The sequence below is a fragment of the Asterias amurensis genome, chromosome 4 (assembly GCF_032118995.1).
Source record: "Asterias amurensis chromosome 4, ASM3211899v1".
In the NCBI taxonomy this organism is placed as follows: Eukaryota; Metazoa; Echinodermata; class Asteroidea; order Forcipulatida; family Asteriidae; genus Asterias; species Asterias amurensis.
In genome coordinates this window covers 3,174,921-3,199,197 of record NC_092651.1, presented here as the reverse complement: position 1 = coordinate 3,199,197, position 24,277 = coordinate 3,174,921, and the positions used below count along the sequence as shown (strand labels likewise).

Genomic DNA, 24,277 nt, shown 5'->3' with positions numbered 1-24,277 from the left:
ATTACATTTTATTAAAGAACTTACCGAATTCATAAAGTTTCCCGTCAATAGAATCAATGTCAAGAATTCTTCCAAAGTTTTGCTGTTCAGGATGTCTGTAACGAAAGAAACAATAATGCAGTAAGAATTATGAACAAGACAACTAGTAAGAGATTACCGATTATTTCCTTTTTCAACCCAAAATCATTTAAAATTTACCCACAATTTTTATATTGTACTTTAATATTTGATATCTGAAATAAAAAGTTGCATCCCCTTAAAGTGATCCCCTGGCTGCTACTGCCCAGGTTGTATTGTATATTTGTATGTGATCCTTGGCTACAGGGCAGTTGAGGGTTGCACAGTGTATGGCTTCTGAATGGCACCCCGAATAGGAGACTGCCAACATAGGGCTAGATAGATAAAACTCAGTTGGTAAGGTGCCAGCACGTTCGTCTGGAGGTTGCAGCCTCAAATCCTGATCTTGTCACACTAATCTTTGACTGGCACCCCAAACAAAGATATTGCTGAAATAGGGAGACCCCGACAAAGGGTTAGATAGCTCAGTTGGTAAAGTGCCGACGCCTTAATCCAGGGGTTTTTGCTTCAAATCCCACTCTAGTTAATTTGTCTTTGTTCGAAGCCAATTCACTTGCTATTTTGTAACGCTACATAACAACCTACCATTGCTTGCTTTCTGTAGGGTTGCAAGTGCAGGCTTCAAGTATGCCACATTGGCCGTGAATTCTTCCTTCAAGAGCATGCCTTCAATGCGAAGCTGGTAGCTGGGTAAAAAGAAGATAAACAGTTTTAACAGTCATGATATTTGGCCCTTGGAGAAAAGAAGAAACAGTTTGTTGAGTACAAGGGCTGGCCTACATGCCAAATGGTGTAGATTTTTATGGACAGTCTGGCTATTTAATACAATTTTGCTATAACTTGTTTTTACCATGTAAAAACTATATTCTTTATTCTCTATGCAAAAATATCATCCAATAAATAGTTGTGGTACCCGCACCTAACACATAGGATTAAAGCTGCCTCTAGCCACCGGGTTAGCTCTGTGGTCTAGTGGTAAGACATCTGCTCTAGCAATGGCAAAGGTTTGTATCCCATCCGAGTGATTTGCCTGTTGATTTTTGTTCACAGATTTCGGGAAAGTACTTAGTATACAGTGCTTAATACACATCAATGCAAGGGTAAAAACAAATTATATGGTGTAGGTTTTTTATAGATCTGCTCTAGCTGTTTCATAGCAATTTTGCTACAATTTGTTTTTACCTGTAAAAAATTATATTCTTTATCCTTTAATGCAAAAATATCATCTTTTAAATTGTTGTGGTACCCACACCTAACACATAAGGATTCAAACTGCCTCTATCCACCGGGTTAGCTCAGTGGTCTAGTGGTAAGGCATCTGCTCTAGCAATGCAATGGTAATGGGTTTGAATCCCACCCGAGTGATTTGCCTGTGGATTTTTTTCACAGACCTCAGAAAAGTACTGAGTATACCTAGTCTAGCCTGCTACATGTACATTGGAACTGCCTATAAACATCAGGCTACGTAGCCCTGTGGTCTAGTGGTAAAACATCTGCTCTAGCAATGCAATGGTAATGGGTTTGAATCCCATGTGAGTGATTTGTCTGTGGATCGTTTTCACAGACCTCAGGAACGTACTGAGTATACCTAACCTGCTACCTGTACGTTGGAATTGCCTCTAGCCATCAGGCTTGCTTAGTGGTCCCCACTGCTCTAGCAATGCAATGGTCATGGGTTCATATCCCATCCGAGTGATTTGCCTGTGGATTGTTTTCACAGACCTCAGGAAAGTACTGAGTATGCCTAACCTGCTACATGTACACTGGAATTGCCTCTAGCCATCGGGCTAGCTTGTGGTCTAGTTGGTAAGACACTGCTCTAGCAATGCAAAGGTCGTGGGTTCGAATCCCACCAAAGTGGTTTGCCTGTGGATTTTTTCCCACAGAACTCGGGAAAGTAATGAGTATATAGTGCTTAAAAAACATTGTAAGGGTAAAAACAAATTATATTCTTTATCCATGATACAAAAATAACACCTTTTAAACAAAATTGCTGACTTTTCTTAGGGCCAACAACAGAGACTATTGCCCATTTTAAGTTAATAATGTGAAGAAAAACAAATTAATTTCATTTTCATTTCTGACAAGATAATTTGATCAAGTGATACTGACAAAACAAATGACTTACTTTGGAATACTTGACAACAGAAGATAGAATGTCTCTGCAGATCCCAGCTTAGCTTTGTCGCCATCAAAGTTTTTCAGCATTTCAATCTACAAAACCCAACCATGCATTCAAAACGAGTTAAATTCATTTCCCTTAAAGGGTCTGGGTACTTTTTGTAGGACAAAAAAAAACACAATGTCCACAGATTTACATTAAACTTACACAGTTTGAAGATAATGATAGTAGAAAGCTTCCCTGAAAATATTGCTTGCTGAGGTGCTGTAGTTTTTGAGAAATGAGTAAAACAATGTCATGAAAACAATTTTCATCTCAGTTATCATGAGACGAAAATTATTTTGGCATGTAAAAATGCATTTTTTTGACTATGTTTTACTCATTTCTCAAAAACTACATCACCTCAGCAACTAATATTTTAAGGTACACTTTCTACAATAATTATCTTCAAGGTGTAAGTTTAATGTAAATCTGTGGACATTGTGTTATGTGTTACAAAAAGTACCCAAATCCTTTAAAGGCAGTGGACACTATTGGTAATTACTCAAAATAATTATTTGCATAAAACCTTACTTGGTAATGAGTAATGGGGAGAAGTTGATAGTATAAAACATTGTGAGAAACGGCTCCCTCTGAAGTGACATAGTTTTCGAGAAAGAAGTAATTTTCCACGAATTTGATTTAGAGATTTAGAATTTGAGGTCTCGAAATCAAGCAACTGAAAGCGCACAACTTCGTGTGTGACAGGTGTTTTTTTCTTTCATTATTATCTCGCAACTTCGACGACCAATTGAGCTCAAATTTTCACAGGTTTGTTATTTTCTGCATTTGATGAGATACACTAAGTGAGAAGACTGGTCTTTGCCAATTACCAATAGTGTCCACTGTCTTTAAGCAGATGAAACACACCAATGGTCAGGTTGGCGTAGTTGTGTCTTGCCTCGCCTTCCACCTCTGGGACCCCAGTTTGAATCCCACCGGGGCACTATGTGGATTGGGTTTTCAGTCCCTACTTGATTATGATAATTCTCTGTTTTTTTCCTCCCACATCTAAAACTGAAACTTCCTTCTTTGTCTTGGTGCCAAGGGGTTCTTGGCTGTTGGTGTGTAATGATAAGTTCACTCGGCAAAGGGGATATGAACGCCAAGCTGGCCACAGCCAATCTCTTTCATACAAATGTTGGTTTAAAGGGAAGGTACACGTTTGGTAATTACTCCAAACAAATATTAACCTAAAAACTGACTTGGTAAGTGAGCAATGGAGAGCTGTTGATAGTATAAAATATTGTGGGAAACAACTCCCTCTGAAGTAACGTAGTTTTTGAGAAAGCAGTAATTTCTCACTAAAATAATAAAAGACTTCTAGCTAGAAGTCCTTTATTCCTATCTGAAAGCACACACATTCGTTCAACAAGGATCATTTTCTCGCAACTTTGATGACCAATTGAGCCCAAATTTTCACAGGCTTGTTATTTTATGCTTATGATGAGATACACCAAGTGAGAACACTGGTCTTTGACAATTACCAAACGTGTACAGTGCCTTTAACGCCTGAGATGAAGAAAATACTTGTGAAATTGTGAATCAGTAACTAGATGACACTACTTATTCTTATCATTGTGAAATCTGCGGTTGGCTTGGGGGATTCAAACCATGGAGGTAGAATCTATTTCTACCTCCATGTTCAAACTTACAACCTTGTAAATTGTAAGTCCAGCCGTCGGTTTCACAAATGTGTGTGCTTTCAGATGCCTAAAAAGTGACAATTTTTAAGAGTCCTTGGCTTTATAACCATAATAAATGAAATTAAATTTATGATTAAATAATAGATTGATACTTTGACCCATACCTCATCTTTTTCAGGCATGACTCTCATTAACCCCTTTAATCTCTCCGCTCCTCCAAATTCCTCTGGATCTCCTTTCAGGATAAGCTCAATGATCTTATCATTCGGCATACGGAACTGCTTTAAGAAGATGTTCACATTCAAGCTTCTCTTACCGTCCAAAAGGTTGATCTGCAATCACAAATAAAACAAAGATGTAGAACAGTTTGCTGTAACACCATGTTATGATAATCGCTAATTGAGTTGGGGTGGTTCTCGTAGGTTTCAACTCCATGTTTCGATCAGTTTGCTCTGATTGTCTTCTAGAGAAAGCTGGACTCTGAAGCTGCATGCTGCTTAAGTACTGGTGATGTGGGTTACATGTAGCTTGAAGATGTCTCTTTTCAGTCCAATAATAATTATTTTACTAAATTTAAAGGATTTTTTAAAATTTTGCAAATCAAGTTTTTGACCATGACATTAATCCCTCCTCACTGCGAATGAAGATGTATAATTCACGGTAACTTGAAATAAGCTGTTACAAACAACTTACCAACCAAAAGGACCGGCGGTACAAGTGAAAAAAAAAAAAAAAAAAGTTAATGGGATGACATTTCGACCCTAGCAGAGCCTTTCTCGAAGGCTTAAAAATAATGTAAATGTAGAAGTTTCAGCTTTTCAAGAAGTGAAAAACACAGTGCAATTGTTTTTAGGAGAGTAACGTAAAACCATTGTACATGCTAACAAAAAAATTATCTCACTGAGACCAACAAATATTGTTTTCAAAAACACTACAGCACCTAAGCAATTAGTATTTAAAGGGAAGCTTTCTATCATCATTATCTTCAAACAAAGTTCAGTGTTAATCTGTGGAAGTTTGTGTTTTGCATTTTACAAAAAGTACCCAAACCCTTTAAAGTATATGCCTCAAGCCAAGATTAAAGCCTTGGTCTATTTTTGTCACCAGCCTTTATTTATAAGAAAAACAAATTTCCTTCAATTTTCATAAACTTTGCCTGGTTCGAATTTCCTGCGTAAGCGATGCGAACATTGACGTCACAAATCCTCAACAAACAATTCCGAAGAGTTCATCTGTGCTGAACTGCGAAACATTCACAGCGAAAACAGAGCTGTGAAGTCAAGTTCGCTTAGCACGAAGCATTCACAGGAAGTATGAACCGGGCTTTACTCTTTGTTTTACACTGCTTTGACTAATGTCCCTACTGTTTTTTTCTTCCTGTTTTATTTGTTTAGACTATTTGAATCTATTTTGGTTACAGACTCAAAGTTATGGCAGAGTCACATGTATGGCATTTTATACATACCCTCATATTTCTTCAGGTCATGGAAGATAAGCCAATGTAATAATGTTTTAACAACCTTTTCATACAAATTGATATACATTTTGAAATGCAAATAAAATAAAAACTGCCTTCTACCTCTGAAAAAAATATATAAAATACATGTGTACAATTTAAAAATAATAAAAAAATTGTCAATTAATTTCATTTAGTGTTGGTTTTAGATGGTATTAGTAAATGAATCTCTATGCATCTTTTCATACAAATTGACATACAATTTGAGAATTTTATTTAAATAAAACCTGCCTTCTTCTACCTCAGCAAAAAATTATAAAAAACAATTAAAAATATATAACTGGTTTTGTCATTTAGTTTCATTTAAAGTGTTCCATTTAGATGGTATTAGTACAAGAATCCCTACTTCCTTCTATCCATGAATACAAATTGACTAGTTATAGTTTCTCTGACCCACTCTACAAAATAATAATATACTATTCTTGAATCAGTGATGCAAAACAAAAAGACTTGTAAATGAAATAAACCTAGTAGACTGTGGCCGGTAGGAAGGATTGTGCTTGTTCATTTCAACCACTTCAACTCGTAGATATTAAAGGCACAGGACACTATTGGTATTTACTCAAAATAATTGTTAGCATAAAAACTATCTTGGTAACAAGCAATGGAGAGCTGTTGATAGTATAAAACATTGTGAGAAACAGCTCCCTCTGAAGTAACGTAGTTTTTAAGAAAGAAGTAGTTTCTCACTAAAATATTTGAATTTGATTCCGAGACCTCAGAATTAGGTTTCGAGGTCTGGAAATCAAGCATCTGAAAGCACACAACTTTGTGTAGCAAGGGCGTTTTTCTTTCATTATAATCTCGCAACTTCGACGTCCAATTAAACTCAAATTATCGCAGGTTTGTTATTTGATGCATATGTTGAGCTACACTAAGTGAGAAGACTGGTCTTTGACAATTGACAATAGTTTGCAGTGTCTTTAAGAAATGTTTACTAAAATACTAGGCCTCTGCACTGTATTAAATTTTGATATCAATGCTTCCTGCAAAGGAATCCATGTCACAATGAAATCTTAACTTGCCTAAGGACACCTCTCATAAAAAAAAGATTTATTTTTATCTTTGAAGGATAGTGATCTTTTGTAAATCATGACATGAACTCCTACTCAATGTGAAAATAGACGTATGTAATATAATTTAGCTGTAGAAGATTCAGCTTCATTAGATGTCAAGTTTTTAAGACAGAAAAAGTCAGCAATGATTTCAGGAGAGTAGCATGGTACATGTATATGCTAAAATGTTTTTATTTTTTATTTTTATATATTTTTGTTTACTGATTTCTCAAAAACTACAGCACCTCAGCAAGTAATATTTTAAGGGAAGCTTTCTACCATCATAATGTTTGTTTCGTACAAAAAGTACCCAAACCCTTTTCAAATATATGAAAATGTATTGAATGACAAAACCTCAGTCATAAGCCATGGCTGATAATCTTCCATTGTATGCTGGAATCTCTCCGACAGGGTCCGATTTCATAGAGCTGCTTAAAGCAGAAAATAATGCTTACAATTTTCAGACAAGCAAAATCTTGCAGAATTTCTCATAGATTGTACATGAGAAATGGCATTTTAGCTTGTAACTTTTTTCTGATAGTCATAATTTTGTAGTGCTAAATGCAAATTGAAAGGGACGCTCCAACATTGGTTCTGAGCATTAAAGCCATTGGACACTTTCGGAACAAAAAAAAATAAAATAAAAAATTGACAAATTTACAAATAACTTACAGGGTATACACAAGATAATGGTGAAAGACTTCTCTTGAAATATTATTCCATGAAATGCTTTAATTTTGAGGAAAACATTAAAAACAATATCAATTCTCAATATCGAGAATTACGGATTATTTTTAAACACATGTCATGACACGGTGAAACGTGCGGAAACAAGGGTGGGTTTTCCCGCTATCTTCTACCGACTCCGATGACCAATTGAGCCTAAATTTTAACAGGTTTGTTATTTTATATATAAGTTGTGATACACAAAGTGTGGGCCTTGGACAAAACTGTTTACCGAAAGTGTCCAATGGCTTTAATACATGTAAAAAGAACATACATTGAAAACCCTATTACTACGCAGAAATTCTTTGCAAGTATTCATGTCTCTGACGTGAAATCTGACGTGAAGTGGTTTAAAAGGTTCTTGACATTTTCCAATGAGTTTTGCAGTGGATCATTCTTTTATTCAGTACAAAAAACAACACGAACCAGACTTTTCTATTATTTGTTCTTCAGTCTTCAACCTATCTGAAATAATCTCTGCATGAGCAGCAAAAAAAAGTATTTGTTGGGGACCGGACAGAATGTAATTTTGAGTTGTCTTTTATCCAGTCTGATGTATCTCAAGATATGCATAAAATAACAAACCAGTGAAAATTTGAACTCAATTGGTCATTGAAGTTGTGAGATAACAATGGACGAAAAAACACTCTTGTTGCACAAATTGTGTGCTTTCAGATTCCTTGAATTTCGAGGTAAGAGAAGAGTGGGCCTATTTTTAGGGGTTAAGAGGCTTCCGTGTAGTGTCAATCAATGCTCTGATTGGTTCTCCTAAAATAAGACCAGTGGTTGGTTGGCTCAGAACTGAGACGTCTTTTGACAGTCCAATAAATCTACTCCGTGGTAGTAGAATAAAGAAAGACAGTTCTCTAAAGAACAAACTCTACCTGCCAAGTAGATCCACACATGGTGTTACCGCAAACCAAATACATATTGATACCTCACCATGCAATGCCTGAAATCATATATTGTCCTCTAGTTACCGACTCACAATTTCTTGGTTTATTCTCTTTATATATTGATACCTCACCATGCAATGCCTCACGGACAACACAAGTTTTAATAGGATTATCACAACAAGACCCTATGAAAGGTAAATGTAATATAAACACCATGACAATTACACTGATATAGGAGATACATCTTCAAGAGTAAGATAGATGAGGCATGAGGAATATGATATTACTTGATCCGAATGATCTCATTAAAAAATGCCCTGCTGAGATGTGATCTACTTATTAGACTAACAGTTGGTTAGGGGAGAGTGTTAGGAATTTAACACTGGCTTCTTTATTTATGTAATTAGTTTGAACTGATGACTGGTTACTGCTGCAACACTAAGCAATTAAAGGCACTGGACAATAATGGTAATTACTCAAAATAATGGTTCAAATAGAAACTTACTTGGTAACAAGCAATGGAGAGTTGTTGATAGTATAAAACATTGTGAGAAATGGCTCTCTCTATGAAGTAATGTAGTTTTTGAGAGAGGTAATTTCTCACTCAAATAATGAAATACTTCAGGTCTGAAGCCTGTTCTTAGGCATCTGAAACCACACAAAGTTGTGTTTTTACTTTCATGATTCTCTTGTAACTTTGGTGACCAACTGAGTCAAATACACAGGTTAGTTATTTTATACATATGTTGGGATACACCAAGTGAGAATATGGGTCTGTAACAATTTACCAAAGGTGCCAATGCCTTTGATGAGTTTACTGTCATCAGACATGACTGATAATTATCATGAGATGTGAGGTTAATTGTACGTCAAGGTGGACGTTAGTATAACACCCAGTTCATCAGCTGATGAGGACTATATTAAGGTTGTTATTGCTATACATTTGTTTTAGCTTCTTGTTTGGAGTTTATTGATCAAGAGTAGGCACAAATTGGGGGGGGGGGGCAGAGGACACGTGCCCTATTTTAAGATGTTAAGACGAAAAATACCAATAAAGAGGGCCTGGAATTATACGCAGGCAACGGAGGCCATGGTCATGGCCTTGGTGCCCTTCAAAAGTTTCTAATTTAATTTAAGATTTGTTTTCAAATGGAAGTACCCTTTGGAAATTGAAAATGGCTTTGCCCTTTCAAAATATTCAAATTCCAGGCCTGGAAGATCAGGAAGGAAGAGAGGATGGAGAGAGAAGCAATACGGGTGGGTGAAGCAACTTTCTGCAATAAAAACAAAGTTGCTGTACAACTGCACTTTAATTGTAACTACCCTGAAGCCTGTTCCGGAACCGGACACAACATAAATATTGTCACCTGTGAAAAACACAAAACTGTTGACAAGATAATTACTTCCTGAAAGCCTCATTGTAATCAATTCCAATACATAATGCCCAAGTTTTTGGCATTGAACCTGAGCTTAGGGCTGTACAGAACTTCCCCTTTCATTTGTTTTTGCTGACATCATCTGACAGCAAAAACAAATGGACATGTACATTCAAAGTTTGCTCTGAAAGAGTGTGTAAGAGAAAAGGAAATTAAGTAGGATTTGAAACTTGGCATGCATGGGAGTATAATCTCTTTTGTGTAGTGTTGGCTCTAAAAATGATATTTTACACCGTTGGCTTAATTTCAACGTGAAGTTAGAGATATAAGAGATGTTAAATTTGCACCAGGGATAAAGAATATTAATTTTGTTTTTTATACCCGCACACCTATGTGTGTTAGCACTGTATACTCAGGCATATCACAGGCATATCACAGGCATATCACATGCATGTTACTCGGGTGGGATTCGAACCCACGACCCTTGCAATTCTAGAGCAGTGTCTTACCAACTAGACTACCAAGGTTGCCTGGTAGCTAGAGGCAGTTCGAATCCTATGTTTTGGCAGCGGGTACCGCAACGATATAATAGATGTTAAATTTGCATCAGGGATAAAGAATATTAATTTTGGTTTGTACCAATACACCAATGTGTATAAGCACTGTATACTCAGTACTTTCCCGAGTCCTGTGAAAAAATACCACAGGTATGTTACTCGGTGGGATTCGAACCCACGACCCTTGCAATTCTAGAGCAGTGTCTTACCAACTAGACTACCGAGGTTGCCCGGCAGCTAGAGGCAGTTCGAATCCTATGTTTTGGCAGCGGGTACCGCAATGATATAATAGATGTTAAATTTGCATCGGGGATAAAGAATATTCATTTTGGTTTGTACCAATACACCAATGTGTATAAGCACTGTATACTCAGTACTTTCCCGAGTCCTGTGAAAAAATACCACAGGCATGTTACTCGGGTGGGATTCAAACCCACGACCCTTGCAATTCTAGGGCAGTGTCTTACAGCAACCAGGGAGTTTCCTTGATGGGAAGGTCATCTAAACAAACAAACAAACAAACCAAATTATGTTCTTGATGAACTTAGCAGGGTTGGTGTGATAATCCTGATTAGAATTCTAACACAGCAGTAATACAGTGTTTTTGTTGATGACACTATTCTAAGTAGACTGTACTGTAGTTACTTGATACAAGATGTCAATGACCCCACACTGAGCGCAAAATTAAGTGAGAACACTTCATATACTTTTCAGAACTTGATTCTGTAAGCATTCAAAGTGTAAACATGAAAGTTGAACAGGGGCTCAATCTAACGCCCTCGCGACAACTGTGCGCCCGCGTATAAACCAGCTTTTAGTAGTTTCACATTCGGGCGTAGATTTACAACAGGGGTTTCAAACAGTTCAAGATCAAATAAACATCCTTGTCCCATCCTTGTTTCCTCGCTCCAGTGCGGGCGAGACTTGCACAGTCTATTCTCAAAGACCAATATTTTCACTTGGTGTATCCAAATATATGCACCAACGAACAAATCTTTCAAAATTTGTGCTAATAATAAACAAGGCTCTTTACTTAATATTTCAAACAGCTAATTATATGAGAGCCCACCTGCTAACTGACGGAGACCACAGGTCTGCTAGTGATTGGTAAGATTGTCATTATTATAGCAGATACGTTGCCCTTGATACTTGTCTTAACGCGGCACCACCTACCTCTATTAACAGCATCTTGTTCACGCTTTGGTAAATCCAAATATAGAACGCTTCATGTGGTCTAACTCAAAGCTATCTCATAACAGTAACAAAAAAATTTTTCACCGAACTCAGGGAAGTACCGAGTATGTAGTACTAACACATCGGTGTAAGGGTAAAACTAGAATTATTGACTGGCAACGAGTAACTAGTATACGTCTATTCCCACAAGGGACTTTGAGTTATCAGAAGAGCGACCTAAGGGAAATAGGCCCCTCTTCTGGTCACTCACAGGTCCGAGGGGGAATAGACGTACACTAGCTACCGAGTTATGCCAGTCAATATGTGTTTTATAACGCAGCTCGGTCTTAAAATGTCAAATAATAACAGAAAAAGGAATTTTGTAGTTTGTTCACGGTTCAAGTCAAGAGAGGGCGCTGTTACCGCGGGCACTATACCGCGGGCACTATTTGCAAAGACTAGTGCCCGCTCTGGTACTATTCCCGCAAAACACGCCCGTGATCACTAGCCTATATTAGTTCATCCCACGTGACCGTGTTTCAGCCAACCAGAATACAGAACAAGCAAGAGGTGTGTTATAATATTCTTTATCCCCTATGCTAATTTGACATCTATTATTAATAATAATAATAATAATGGCTTCTTATAAAGCGTGCATATCTTTCACTCAGTGACGCTCAAGGTGCTTTAACATACAGTATTTCCTGCAAGGTATGTGGGACTACGTTTGAACTAAGAGATCTACTCCTTTACATAGCACCATGTAATGGTTTACAAGGTGCTGTGGCACAACATGCTGCCAATCAAACCAGGAACACCGGGCCGAGCCCCTTCTCTTTAGCCAAGTGCACTGCCAGCGATTTCATCAAACTCTTCCTGACTTAGGATCAATAATCTTAGGACTTAGGATGAGTTAAGATCTGTATCCGAAGACATAGGGCGCTTTAAGCCCATCCTAAGTTAGGACTGTTACTCGTCCTAACTCAAGATAGGATTAATCCTAGTATTTCGTGAATTCTGCTGCACTTTCTTTACTTGCCTTACACAACACACGAGACCAACGGCTTTACGCCTCATCCGAAGGACGAAGCAATAGTTAAGTGTCTTAAAGCCATTGGACCCTTTTGGTAAACAGTATTGTCCAAGGCCCACACTTCGTGTATCACAACTTCTATATCAAATAACAAACCTGTGAAAATTTGGGCTTAATCGGTCATCGAAGTCGGGAGAAAATAACGGGAAAACCCACCCTTGTATCCGCGCGTTTTGCCGTGTCATGACATGTGTTTAACATAAATCCGTAATTCTCGTTAACGAGAATTGATATTGTTTTACCGTTTTCTCAAAAAGTAAAGCATTTCATGGAATAATATTTCAAGAGAAGTCTGTCACCACTACCTTCTGTAAGCCCTGTAAGTTATTTGTAAATCTGTGAACTTTTTTTTTTTTTTCTTTACCGAAAGGGTCCAATGGCTTTAATAAAGGACACAAGTGTCACGGCTTGGGATTCTAACCCACACTCTGCTGATCAGTAACACCAGAGTTTGAATCTGGAGTTCTTTACCGCTAGACCATGACTTGCCATTACCAATCATCTTCCTCAAGTATTATTTGCATGCAATCAAAATCACAGATAAAGATAAAAAATGAGCATAAAATTATTAATTTTTTTTACCTCTGTGGGTTCTTTCTTCTTGGCTTTTGGCTGATTAGCATCTGGTGCTTTCTTGGTTTTCTGACTGAACAAATCTTCAATAGTTTGATATTCCGGTGATAGTACACTCTGCTGCTCTGGATTCTCACTGATACAACGCCAGATGTTCTTCTTGGCTGAAAAACATAACAAATCAAATTAATAATAATAATTTATTGCATTTCTTATGTGGCGTCTACATTCGAGGTTGTTCAAAGGCGTGAGTTACACTAAAATTCCATAAAAATTACAAACAATAAAAATTACATAAAAAGCAGAGTGAAGATTGATACTACACTGGTTTTTGTTGAAGGAAAATAAAAGATAAGAAATATTTTCTCTGCAATCAAAGCAACTTTCCTGTCAAAGATTTGGGGTCATCAAAAAACTACCCCTATGCGACAGGACGGAAAGAGAGAATGATTCTTCTCCATATTTTCTTAAGGAGTATTAAAAATATATTAGTTGTTGTTCATAGTTATTCATAAATAAGTTGTGTTTAACTATATTGGCAATTGCTTTTTAAAAGTTCTAGCATAAAGATGTTGCCATGAAATAAAATGTAAACAAAAAATTAGTCATGGAAAATAACACAAGAGAATTACAATTTTTAATATAGGTCTATGCATGCATCCCATGTACCAATACAATACTAATGTCAATAAGTGAAGAATTCATGGTAACTTCAAAAGAGCTGTGCCTTTCGAAGAATTCAACTAACAAATACTGAATGAAAACAGACATATTTGTAAACAAATTTGAGTAAATCCATGACATCCTATATGATGAAAAGAAAAGAAACAACAACAACCCACACACCCGTGCCATTTGGAGTTATTGCTTAAGCAATCAAGCTTGACTCTCAATGGCAGTTTAGCGCAAGGTCGTACATGGCCCAACAATAATAGTACCTTGTCAAAGGTTTTGAAGCATGGAATAAAAAAGTTGACTCTTTGAAAGATAGTTTGACAGCAATTAAACACGGGTCCCTTGCTCAATTTTAGCACAGTTACGAAATTTTACCAAAATGCTCCCCGTGTAAAAAAAACCCAACACAAAGGCACATTTGAGAGACATTCACTAGGGACCTTGGACAGTCCAAACATTGTTGTCCTTTCACACGAAGTGCAACTTTCACAACCTTGCTCAAATTAAACAAGGGACCCCTGCTAAATTGCCGAGACTTTCACTAGGGACCTTGGACAGTCCAAAAATTGTTCTCGATTCACACAAAGTACAACTTTCACAACCTTGCTCAAATTAAACAAGGGACCCCTGCTAAATTGCTGAGACTTTCACTAGGGACCTTGGACAGTCCAAACATTGTGGTCCTTTCACACAAAGTGCAACTTTCACAACCATGCTCAAATTAAACAAGGGACCCCTGCTAAATTGCTGAGACTTTCACTAGGGACCTTGGACAGTCCAAACATTGTGGTCCTTTCACACGAAGTGCAACTTTCACAACCTTGCTCAAATTAAACAAGGGACCCCTGCTAAATTGCTGTGGTGTGAAAAGCTTATTTTTCATTTTATTTCATTTTATTAATTGACTCTGGTTGTGAAACCAAGGACTCTCAGATGCCTCATCAATGCACTAGCCAATGTACTCCATGAGCCATTTCATGAGATATTATGGTGGCCAAATACTATAACACTATTTGGATTAGGGTAATTTGTCTGTATGGACCCAAAACAAACAGTCAACTCCTTTAATGTCTACCATATCTCAAAAAGGCTAACTGGGAGAAGACAAGGAGAAAGTTTTAGTTTTAGGTGTGGGAGGGAAAAAGACAGAGAATTGTTTCAGGGAAAATCCAGGTCAGTTAGAGGCTGAAAACCAAATCCACATAGTGCCCAGGTGAGATTGGAACCAAGGCCCAGGAGGTGGGAGGCAAGGAAGGATACCGACCACCGCTTAATATTAAAGGAACACGTTGCCTTGGATCGGTCGCGTTGGTCTTTGAAAAGCATTTGGAACCGTTTGTTATAAAATGCAAATTATTAGATAGATAATTTAAAAGTAGAATATAATGCTGCACACAAACATGCCTCGAAATTGCACGATTTTCCGTTTAGGTCGCGAAGAAACACGGTCGGCCATTGCTCCATAAAATGGGCCGACTGTTAGTTCGCGGCGTAAAAGGAAAACCGTGCAATTTTGAGTAATACTTGTGTGGATGATTATATTCTACTTTTAAAACATCTTTCTAACCACATCGATTTCATAATAAACGGTTTCAGAAGCTTTTCAAAGACCAACTCGTCCGATCCAAGGCAACGTGTTCCTTTAGTACCAGATAGAATTCATTTATCAATTTGAATTGTATTATCTTTGGGTCAAACACACTGAAAATTGGAGTTTTAGTACACAACAGTATTGTTAAATAGTGTAAAAAGAAAAGAAAACTTAGACAACCTGTTTTTGTGACATGACAGAAACTAGCTGTTCGGGTTTTGTGAATAGCAGGTAAATATTAAAAGTTCAATTAATCAAAAATTCACTAGGGAAATAAAAATACATATTCACGACAACGTTTGTTGAATAATGTTCAAGAGAATACAATAGGAAAAAAGTTGCATACAGATACAAAGATGTTTTGTAGTTAACTTCAAACGATTAAAGATTTTCAAACAATAATTTGAATGGTATGGAGTGAAATGAAAAATAAAACAGCTGTGTGGGGATCATAGATAGAAAACCTTCACCGTTAAATATGATAAATAAATTTGATGTATCATAAACGCATGAGATTCAAAATGATTAGTAGCAAAACAAAAAGTTGTTAACTTACGCAAGGACTTAGATCTCATCAATCCTGAAGTATCAAGTTTACAAAAAATACCACAAAATATATGAAATTTCGGGCTCAAACTACATAATATAAAAGTTGAATCATACTTTAATGTAATAATTCATACCACAAAATTTATGAAGTATGAATAAAAAAAATACCTAAAAATTCTTGAAGTATGACATCTTTTTAACTCAAACTACCGGTACATGAAATATATTTGAGTAAACTTATAATACCTTTTTGTGTTTTTCTCTTGATGTTCTGTGTTTTTATCATCTGGCTTTTGTGGCCTTTACTTGTGTTTTTGTTTCTTTAATTTTAACATATTTATTGTAATGTTTGTAATTCAAATACAATTGTTGGTTCTAACCCAATTAATGTATTCCTCTTCACTGCTTATGTTTCACTGAGTTACCTGGGCCCAATTTCATAGAGCTGCTTAAGCAAAATATTTTGCTTAATAAAAAAAAAACTTGCTTAGTAAAATCAGATTACTGTCCAAGACTCCAAACAACAGCTAAAAACCAGTCACAAGTAATGTATATGTCATTCAATTATGGCCATTTTCTTGCATAAGCAAATTTTTTGCTTAAGCAGCTCTATGAAATTGGCCCCTGTTCATGTTTGTTGTGTTGTCATTTAGCTTTCGAGAAAGACTCTGCTAGGGTCGAAACGTCAGGCCATTTACTATTTTTTGCATTTATACCATCGATCCATTTGGTTGATATATTGTTTGCAACAGCTAATTCTATTTACTCAAATACAATACAGCGTTTTGCTTTCCTTTTTGAAATGTTTTAAAGCCATTTGAACCTTTCAGTTCGGAAAAAAAATCAAAAAAAAATCACAGATTTACAAATAACTTACAGGGTTTACAGAAGGTAGTGGTAATAGACTTCTCTTGAAATATTATCCCATGAAATACTTTACTTTTTGAGAAAACAGCAAAACAATATAAATTCTCGTTAACGAGAATTACGGATTTATTTTAAAAACACACATCATGACACGGCGAAACGCGCAGAAACAAGGGTGGGGTTTTCCGTTGTTTTCTCCCGACTCCGATGACCGATTGAGCCTAAATTTTCACAGGTTTGTTATTTGATATGAAGTTGTGGTACACAAAGTGTGGGCCTTGGACAACACTGTTTACCGAAAGGGTCCAATGGCTTTAACAAACCAATTAAAATCAAATATTTCATGGCTCAAATTGTACACTGGACCAGTGGTTCTAGTATCCAGCCACTAAACTCAAGATAGGACAAGTCTGCATGTCTATTTTTATTTGTTTATTTCCATTCCACATCTTTGTCTAAAAAAAAAATGATGTTCAATTGTTGAGTCTGATTCTGTAGGGTTTGAAACTTTGATCCCATTTCATTATTTTCAGAAGAAACATGCCTCAAGTTCATATTATCATGAATATTTTTACTTCTTTTGAACATCCGTTCTAGATAAATAACGCACACAACAGAACTCACTTTCATGACGATTTAACTTTCTAAAAATAGCACATTAATTGCATGCCTTATAAAGCACTGCATTGAGTCCTGCACATTGGCGTTTCAGTTCTTTCGGTTAGAAAAGCAATAATTGTGATTGTATTGTATTCAACCATGAACCGTCAAAGAAATGGTGAAAGAAAATGAGTATAGCTGCTTCAACCTTCCCAATAGAATCATCTATAAAAAAATACGCCATCTATTGTTAATAAAAGCAGGCATGATACCTCAAATTCTAGTCTGATTTCCGATATTTTAAAGACACTGGACACTGTTGGTAATTGTCAAAGACCAGTCTCACTTGGATATCAACATATATGCATAAAATAACAAAACTGTGAAAATTTGAGCTCAGGTGGTTGACGAAGTTGCGAGATAATAATGAAAGAAAAAACACCCTTGTTACACGAAGTCGTGTGCTTTCAGATGCTTGATTTTGAGACCTCAAATTCTAAATCTGAGGTCTCGAAATCAAATTCGTGGAAAATTTACTTCTTTCTCAAAAACTATGTACTTCAGAGGGAGTCATTTCTCACAATGTTTTATACTACCAACAGCTCTCCATTACTTGTATCCAATTTTTTGTTTATGCTAAAATTATTTTGAGTAAATCAAAAGGGTCCACTGCCTTTAAGGGCTAAATATTATGCTTATAAAAGTAATGAAAGCGAGCCAACGGTAGACCAATGGTAGAGTTATTAATCAACTATGAGCTTAAAATTGAGATTGCTACTCACCAGATACATTGGGTGGGGTCATCACTTTGTTCTGAGGAATCTTAGACCAGTTGAGGATCTTTAGCTTGACCTTCGGCTTCGGTGCTGTTGGAGGTGGGGTTCCATACTGGACGGGGAGTGATGCTGCTCGTACAAAACCCCCTGGGGGTGGAGGTGGGGGTGGTCCACCCATGCCAGGGAGGGGTGGTGGGGCAGGAGCCCCGCCCATTCCTGGCAACGGGGGTGGTGGAGGCGCCCCGCCCATGCCAGGGAGCGGTGGTGGGGGAGGTGCCCCGCCCATGCCAGGGAGCGGTGGTGGGGGAGGTGCCCCGCCCATGCCAGGGAGCGGTGGTGGTGGAGGTGCCCCGCCCATACCGGGCAGAGGGGGTGGTGGAGGTGCCCCGCCCATGCCTGGAAGTGGGGGAGGAGGAGGAGGTGCCCCACCCATGCCTGGAAGTGGGGGAGGAGGAGGAGGTGCACCGCCTATTCCTGGTAGTGGGGGTGGTGGGGGAGCCCCACCCATGCCTGGAAGAGGGGGTGGGGGAGGAACACTTCCAGCCCCTGAGGGAAGAGGTGGGAGAGGGGGAGGTGGAGGTGCTCCAATACCACTGCTCATCCCAGTATCTACACTGGTCCCATCTCCATTTCCCATTTCTCTTTGCATGACGACTGCCTCTTTCACCGTGCTACCATTGTGCTTCCCCGGTTTAATCAGAACTTCTTGTTCATCAGTCTGAACTTCAACATGCACCATGGCAACTTTCTTCTCTACCTTCACAGCCGGAAGGGCTGCATTCATGTCTTTCCTCCGAACAAGTTTGACTACTTCTGAAAGTCCGCATTTTAAGATCTCCTTGACATCCTCTGGTTGATCCAAGACCAAAAGTTGGCCGACCAGATTATCGGACACATCCCAAAGTATATCTGAGGAAGGATCATCAGGTTCAAACTGCAGGAGGGTATGAAGGAGGGACAACAAAGGTGCAGAATTTGGGGTGCTAGACACCTGAAAACAAGCAGAACAATTAGACAGTAACAAAAAGGGTTAATAGTAATAATAATCATAGTTGCTTCTTATAGAGTGCTCATATCCAAAGCAGTGCTGCTTGTGTGGTCACCTTAACAACAAAATACTCTCATATCAAACCTGCTCTTTTAGATCTTCACTGGCTCCCAGTATCTTCTAGAATCATCTATAAACTCTTGCTCATTGTTTTCAAATCTCTAAATGGGCAAGCACCTGCTTACATCCAAGACATGCTCAAGATCTACAAACCATCTCGCAACCTTCGTTTTGCAAACAGACATCTTCTTCAAGAAATCAAGTCTAATAGGACCTGGGGGGACAGATCTTTTTCTTTTGCAGCACCTCATCTCTGGAATCAACTACCTCTTCACATCAAAACATCCAATTCCATTCACTCTTTCAAATCATCTCTCAAAACACACCTCATGTCAATAGATCCATTCTTTTAAATTTAACCTGTTTTTTGTTATTTTTGTTAGAATAGCGCCCTAAGTACTTTTGTGGATTTGTGCGCTCTATAAGAACATGTTATTATTATTACTATTATATCCATCACTCAGTGATGCAAAAGGCGCTTTAAGCTGTATTTTCCAGCAAGGTATTGTGGAGCTCTGTTTTAGTAACAACAAAAGTTTAATAATATTTAAAATGTTAATAATACTTGCTTCTTATATAGCGCTCATATCTGTCACTTATTGATACTCAAGGCGCTTACACATTCAGTATTTTCATGTACAGTATTATGGAGCTATGTTTTGGAGTATGAGACCATGCCCGATTCTTTTAGATAGCTCCATGTAATGATTTACAAGATGCTGTGGCGCACTATGCAGCCAATCAAACCGGGGGTGGATTTCACAAAGAGTTAATAGGACTAGTCTTCTCTCGACTAACTTAAGACTAGCAATGCGTTTTTTATATCTCTTAGGACAAGTCCTAAGTTAGGACTAGTCAGTCCTAAGTTAGGACTAGTCCTAACTCTTTGTAAAATCCACCCCAGGAACACCAGGGTGAACCCCTTCTCTTTTCAATAAGTGCACTGTGTTCTTTTATGTGCATTACACAACACAGGACCAACTTTATGTCCCATCCATGGACACAGCAAGTGTCAAGACTTGGGACTTGAACCCACATGCTGCTGATCAGAAACACAGAACCAACGGCTTAACGACCAAACCGAAGGACAAAGCGACCATGGTTTAATATTTTGCTAAACGATGGACAACACTATTTTTAGACTTTGATGTTCTATTAAATTGGACAAAAAAGTTACCCTTAGCACTACAACGCATTGATACAGGTATTGTAAAATGTGCTATATATAAGAACTACATGTAGCTGTTATTGTTGTTATTATTAAACGGTCTATGTACTTTTTGTAGGACAAAAAACACAATGTCCACAGATTCACATTAAACTTACACAGTTTGAATATAATAATAATAGAAAGCTTCCCTGAAAATATTACTTGCCGAGGTGCTGTAGTTTTTGAGGAATGAGTAAAACAATGCCATGAAAATAATTTTCGTCTTAGTGATCATGAGACAAAAACTTTTTTAGCATGTAAAAACGCATTTTCATGACATTGTTTTACTAATTTCTCAAAAACTACAGCACCACATCAAGTAATATTTTCAGGGAAGCTTTCTAATATCATTAGCTTCAAACAGTGTAAGTTTAATGTAATTCTGTGGACACTGTGTTTTGTGTTACAAAAAGTACCCAAATCCTTTAACATACCTTTTTGAAAATGGCATCAAAGACATCCATAGGGCTGTTAAGATCAACGCCATCATCAGGGAAGTAGGTTTGGATTTCTTCATCATCTTCTAACTTCTTCTCATCAAAGACGTTGAGTTGAATTGTAAGATCTCCATCGTCATAGTCATCTTGCCTACAAGATGGAGAAATAACAATTTGATTTATTTAAAGAAACATTACAGAATTGGTACCAAAACATTTGCTGGCAGTGCAAGCACTTTATGTAATCCACCATATACATAAACTGACAAACCTGTAAAAGTTTGAGATCGATCGACCATCTGGGTCTCATGAAAATAGTGAACAACCGATCAAACATTTTGCATGACATCAATTTTTTGTTTTTTATTTTATTTTAATAAACTCCAATTTGGGAATTAGTTTAATTTATTTCTCATCAAATATCACATTTTAGACATAAACATTTCAGGGGATGTTTTCTAGTATAATCATCATTAGACAGTGTACGTTGGATCAAAATCTGTGATCTTAGGTGAACTATTTGCTTGGAACACTTCTTTAAGGAATTGTGGCTTCGAATCTAACCCAAGTACATGCAATATGCCTACACATAACTCAGGAAAGTACTGAGTATACAGTGTTAACACACATCGATGTATGTGGGTTAAACCAAAATGAATTTCAATCATATTTATTGGTATTATTCCGTGTGGTAAATATGAATGGTAATGGCACTGTCTCATGATAAGTTTAAAAACAAATTGAAGCTTTCAGGTAAACATGACGTTTATGCTTCCAATGCACATATTATTAAACCCCAACAAATTACTTAATGCTAAAAATACTTCCGGTGGAAGCCTTTATTTATGATTACATGCCAATAGCTTCAACATAATGCAGTAACACCCACCATAAACTCCTACGTAAATGTCATAAATGACTGACCAAAATCACCATGAGTAAACAATGCAACAATAAATTACCTTAAAGGTTCTCGATGTACCTTTTCCTATCACTAAACACGATGTCCACAGATTTTCATTAACTTACACAGTGTGAAGATTATGATAGTAGAAAGCTTCCCTTGAAATTGTACTATACTGAGGTGCTGTAGTTTTTGAGAAATGAGTAAAACAAATAATTTTCGTCTCAGTTTTAGCATGTAAAAACGCATTAACCAGTTATGCTATGGTTTTGGTATAATATCATAACTAGTTAATGGGATTTTTCATGCTAAAATAATTTTCGTCTCCCTGAGACGAAAATTATTTTGCAACTTGTTTTACTCATTTCTCAAAAACTACACAACCTCAGTTAGTAATATTTGAAGGGAAGCTTTCCACTATCATTATCTTCAAACCCTGTAAGTTTAATGTAAATCTGTGGACATTTTGAAAAAGTACCCGAATCCTTTAAGCCCCTTTCACATGAGAGCAATTTAGCAAGCCTTGCTCCCTTGCTAAATTGTAGCATGCTTGTAAAATTTTACAAAATGTACCTCGTGTAAAAGGACAACAATTTGTTTCTACTGTCCCAAGTTCTCTTGCAAAATCTTTTCACACGTTGCTACATTTTACAACCATGCTAAAAGAAAGCAAGGGATCCCAGTTAAACTGCTTCCGTGTGAATAGCACTTTAGCCCACATTCAAATGCAACGATAAATTACCTCAGCCCTCATTCAAATGCAACGATAAGTTACCTCAGCCCTCATTCAAATGTAACGATAAATTACCTTAGTCCACATTAATATGCAACGATAAATTACCTTAGCCCACATTCAAAGAAAAAAACACATTCATACAAAATGTCAGTACTTTTTAATAGGCATAACATAAAGGGAATCAGAGCAGAAATCATTTTAAAGTATAATTTTTTGAAGGTATGTCAGGGTTCTGCCCAGAACTTCTTAAGTGGTGGAAAAACGTTTCCCTGGAAATGGTAGATCATAAAAATATACTCAAATCAAAGAAGCGCTCAAAATGTAAAAGGCCTGGGATACCTTTTTACTGGTAAATACCCAATTTTACATTTCACTGAAAACCTTTGAAAGGAAATTGGAAAGTGTAGTTTAAACATTTGGAAAATATGTGGTGGTCGGAAACAGAGGAAATTCTTCCACTGGTGTTTGGGGAATCCTGAGTGCCGGAGGGTTTTCCAGCACCAACTACTGTGGGCAGAACCCTTGGTCCAATTTCATAGCGCTGCTTAAGCACAAAATATTGCTTAAGAATGTTCTTCTAAGCAGAAATGAGCAGGATACAAATTACACATGACATGGTAGTTTGACTGTTTAACTTTTTTCAAGCAAGCAAAATTTTGAAGTGCTTAGCGACTTTTTCTATTAAGCAGCTCTATGAAATTGGGCCCTTGTATGTGGTGACTGGAAATGACAGGAAATGATTGAACAAACCCAAAGCACCAATGATGTATTTTGCAGGTGACAGTTACTCGCAGAACCAGTAAACAATTGGTACTATTCAACACAGACTGAAAACTCTGCAAGCTTCATGTTAACCTCAATGACTCATGTACAAAATATCAATAATGAGTCATTCTTATATCATGCTTTATCAGACCTGACAGAAGTTTGAAGGTGTTCATCATTTTAACAACAGGTTACGCAGCTTTTTGCTGTTGTTAATTTATGAGACCTTTTTATGTAAAGGTAGTACTGTATACGAGTGTTCATGTTTCAAACTATTGTTGGTAATTGTTTGTTCAAGGTTATGGTACAAAAAACATCAAAATACAATTGTTGCACGATGTGACGGGGTCCATGGTGTTTTGTACACTCGAGGGGGAAAATGGAACCCGAGGCGAAGCCGAGGGTGCCATTTCCCCCCGAGGGTGTACAAAACCCAAGGACCCCAGTCACAGCGTGCAACAATTGTTTTGTTATACCTTTGTATAATTGTTATTCCTCTTCTCAAAGTTCTATTGTCATATTCAAACATTATTACGACCGACTATTCATTGTTTTATAAGCAGACAAACAAGAAACAATTCCCTAGAACCCGCGGCTGTTTCGTACACAGCGCTGGAAATCGACAAATGCCGGGAAGGATCAAGGTGATGTACACCGGTGTACATCACTTTACATGTTACCCGACCTGTCGAGCCATGTAACATGCGTTTTTGTTGCGCATCACATGATTGGTTCTCGACCAATCAAACTTCACAGTTTGTTACCGAGGTATAACAACATATAATGACATCTGAATTCACATTGTGGAAAATGTAGCATTGAAGTATTTCTTAATTGATTTGAATTTAACTGAACTTTTCGTGGTTGTCATTTGACAAGACCAGGGCCAAATTTCACAGAGCTACTTCATGGCCGGTTTGTGTTTTTGGAAATTATCTCGTCCTAAGTCTTAAGATTAATCCTAAGTTAGGAAGAGTTTGGTGAAATCAACGTCGGTATGGTCTGGTTAGAACAACAATTCTGGGCCACTTAACATTTTGAGCAAAAAACCTTTGGGTCGAAACAATTTTGAAAAGAAATCTAAACTTTACACATTGATTATTCCGAATGGTGGGCCCCTAAGAGTAAATTAAAAACTTAATTCCGATGCAACTATTCCATTACAAAACTCTCAAAACCTGCTGGAACAGCGTTAATTTATTACAAAAA

At 37.3% G+C, this 24,277-nt stretch overlaps 1 protein-coding gene across 1 annotated transcript in view; it reads right to left on the bottom strand.

Moving 5' to 3' along the window:
- Positions 1-24,277, bottom strand: part of LOC139935778 (inverted formin-2-like) — a 77,046-nt gene that overhangs the window by 14,435 nt on the left and 38,334 nt on the right. Inside the window, exons 6-13 of the mRNA XM_071930358.1 lie at positions 20,661-20,814; positions 17,915-18,899; positions 15,673-15,696; positions 12,860-13,014; positions 4,050-4,217; positions 2,207-2,292; positions 664-764; positions 25-95 (exon numbers count right to left, since the gene is read on the bottom strand). Of these exons, the coding sequence (XP_071786459.1) occupies positions 25-95; positions 664-764; positions 2,207-2,292; positions 4,050-4,217; positions 12,860-13,014; positions 15,673-15,696; positions 17,915-18,899; positions 20,661-20,814 (1,744 nt within the window). The remainder of the gene's footprint in view (positions 1-24; positions 96-663; positions 765-2,206; positions 2,293-4,049; positions 4,218-12,859; positions 13,015-15,672; positions 15,697-17,914; positions 18,900-20,660; positions 20,815-24,277) is intronic.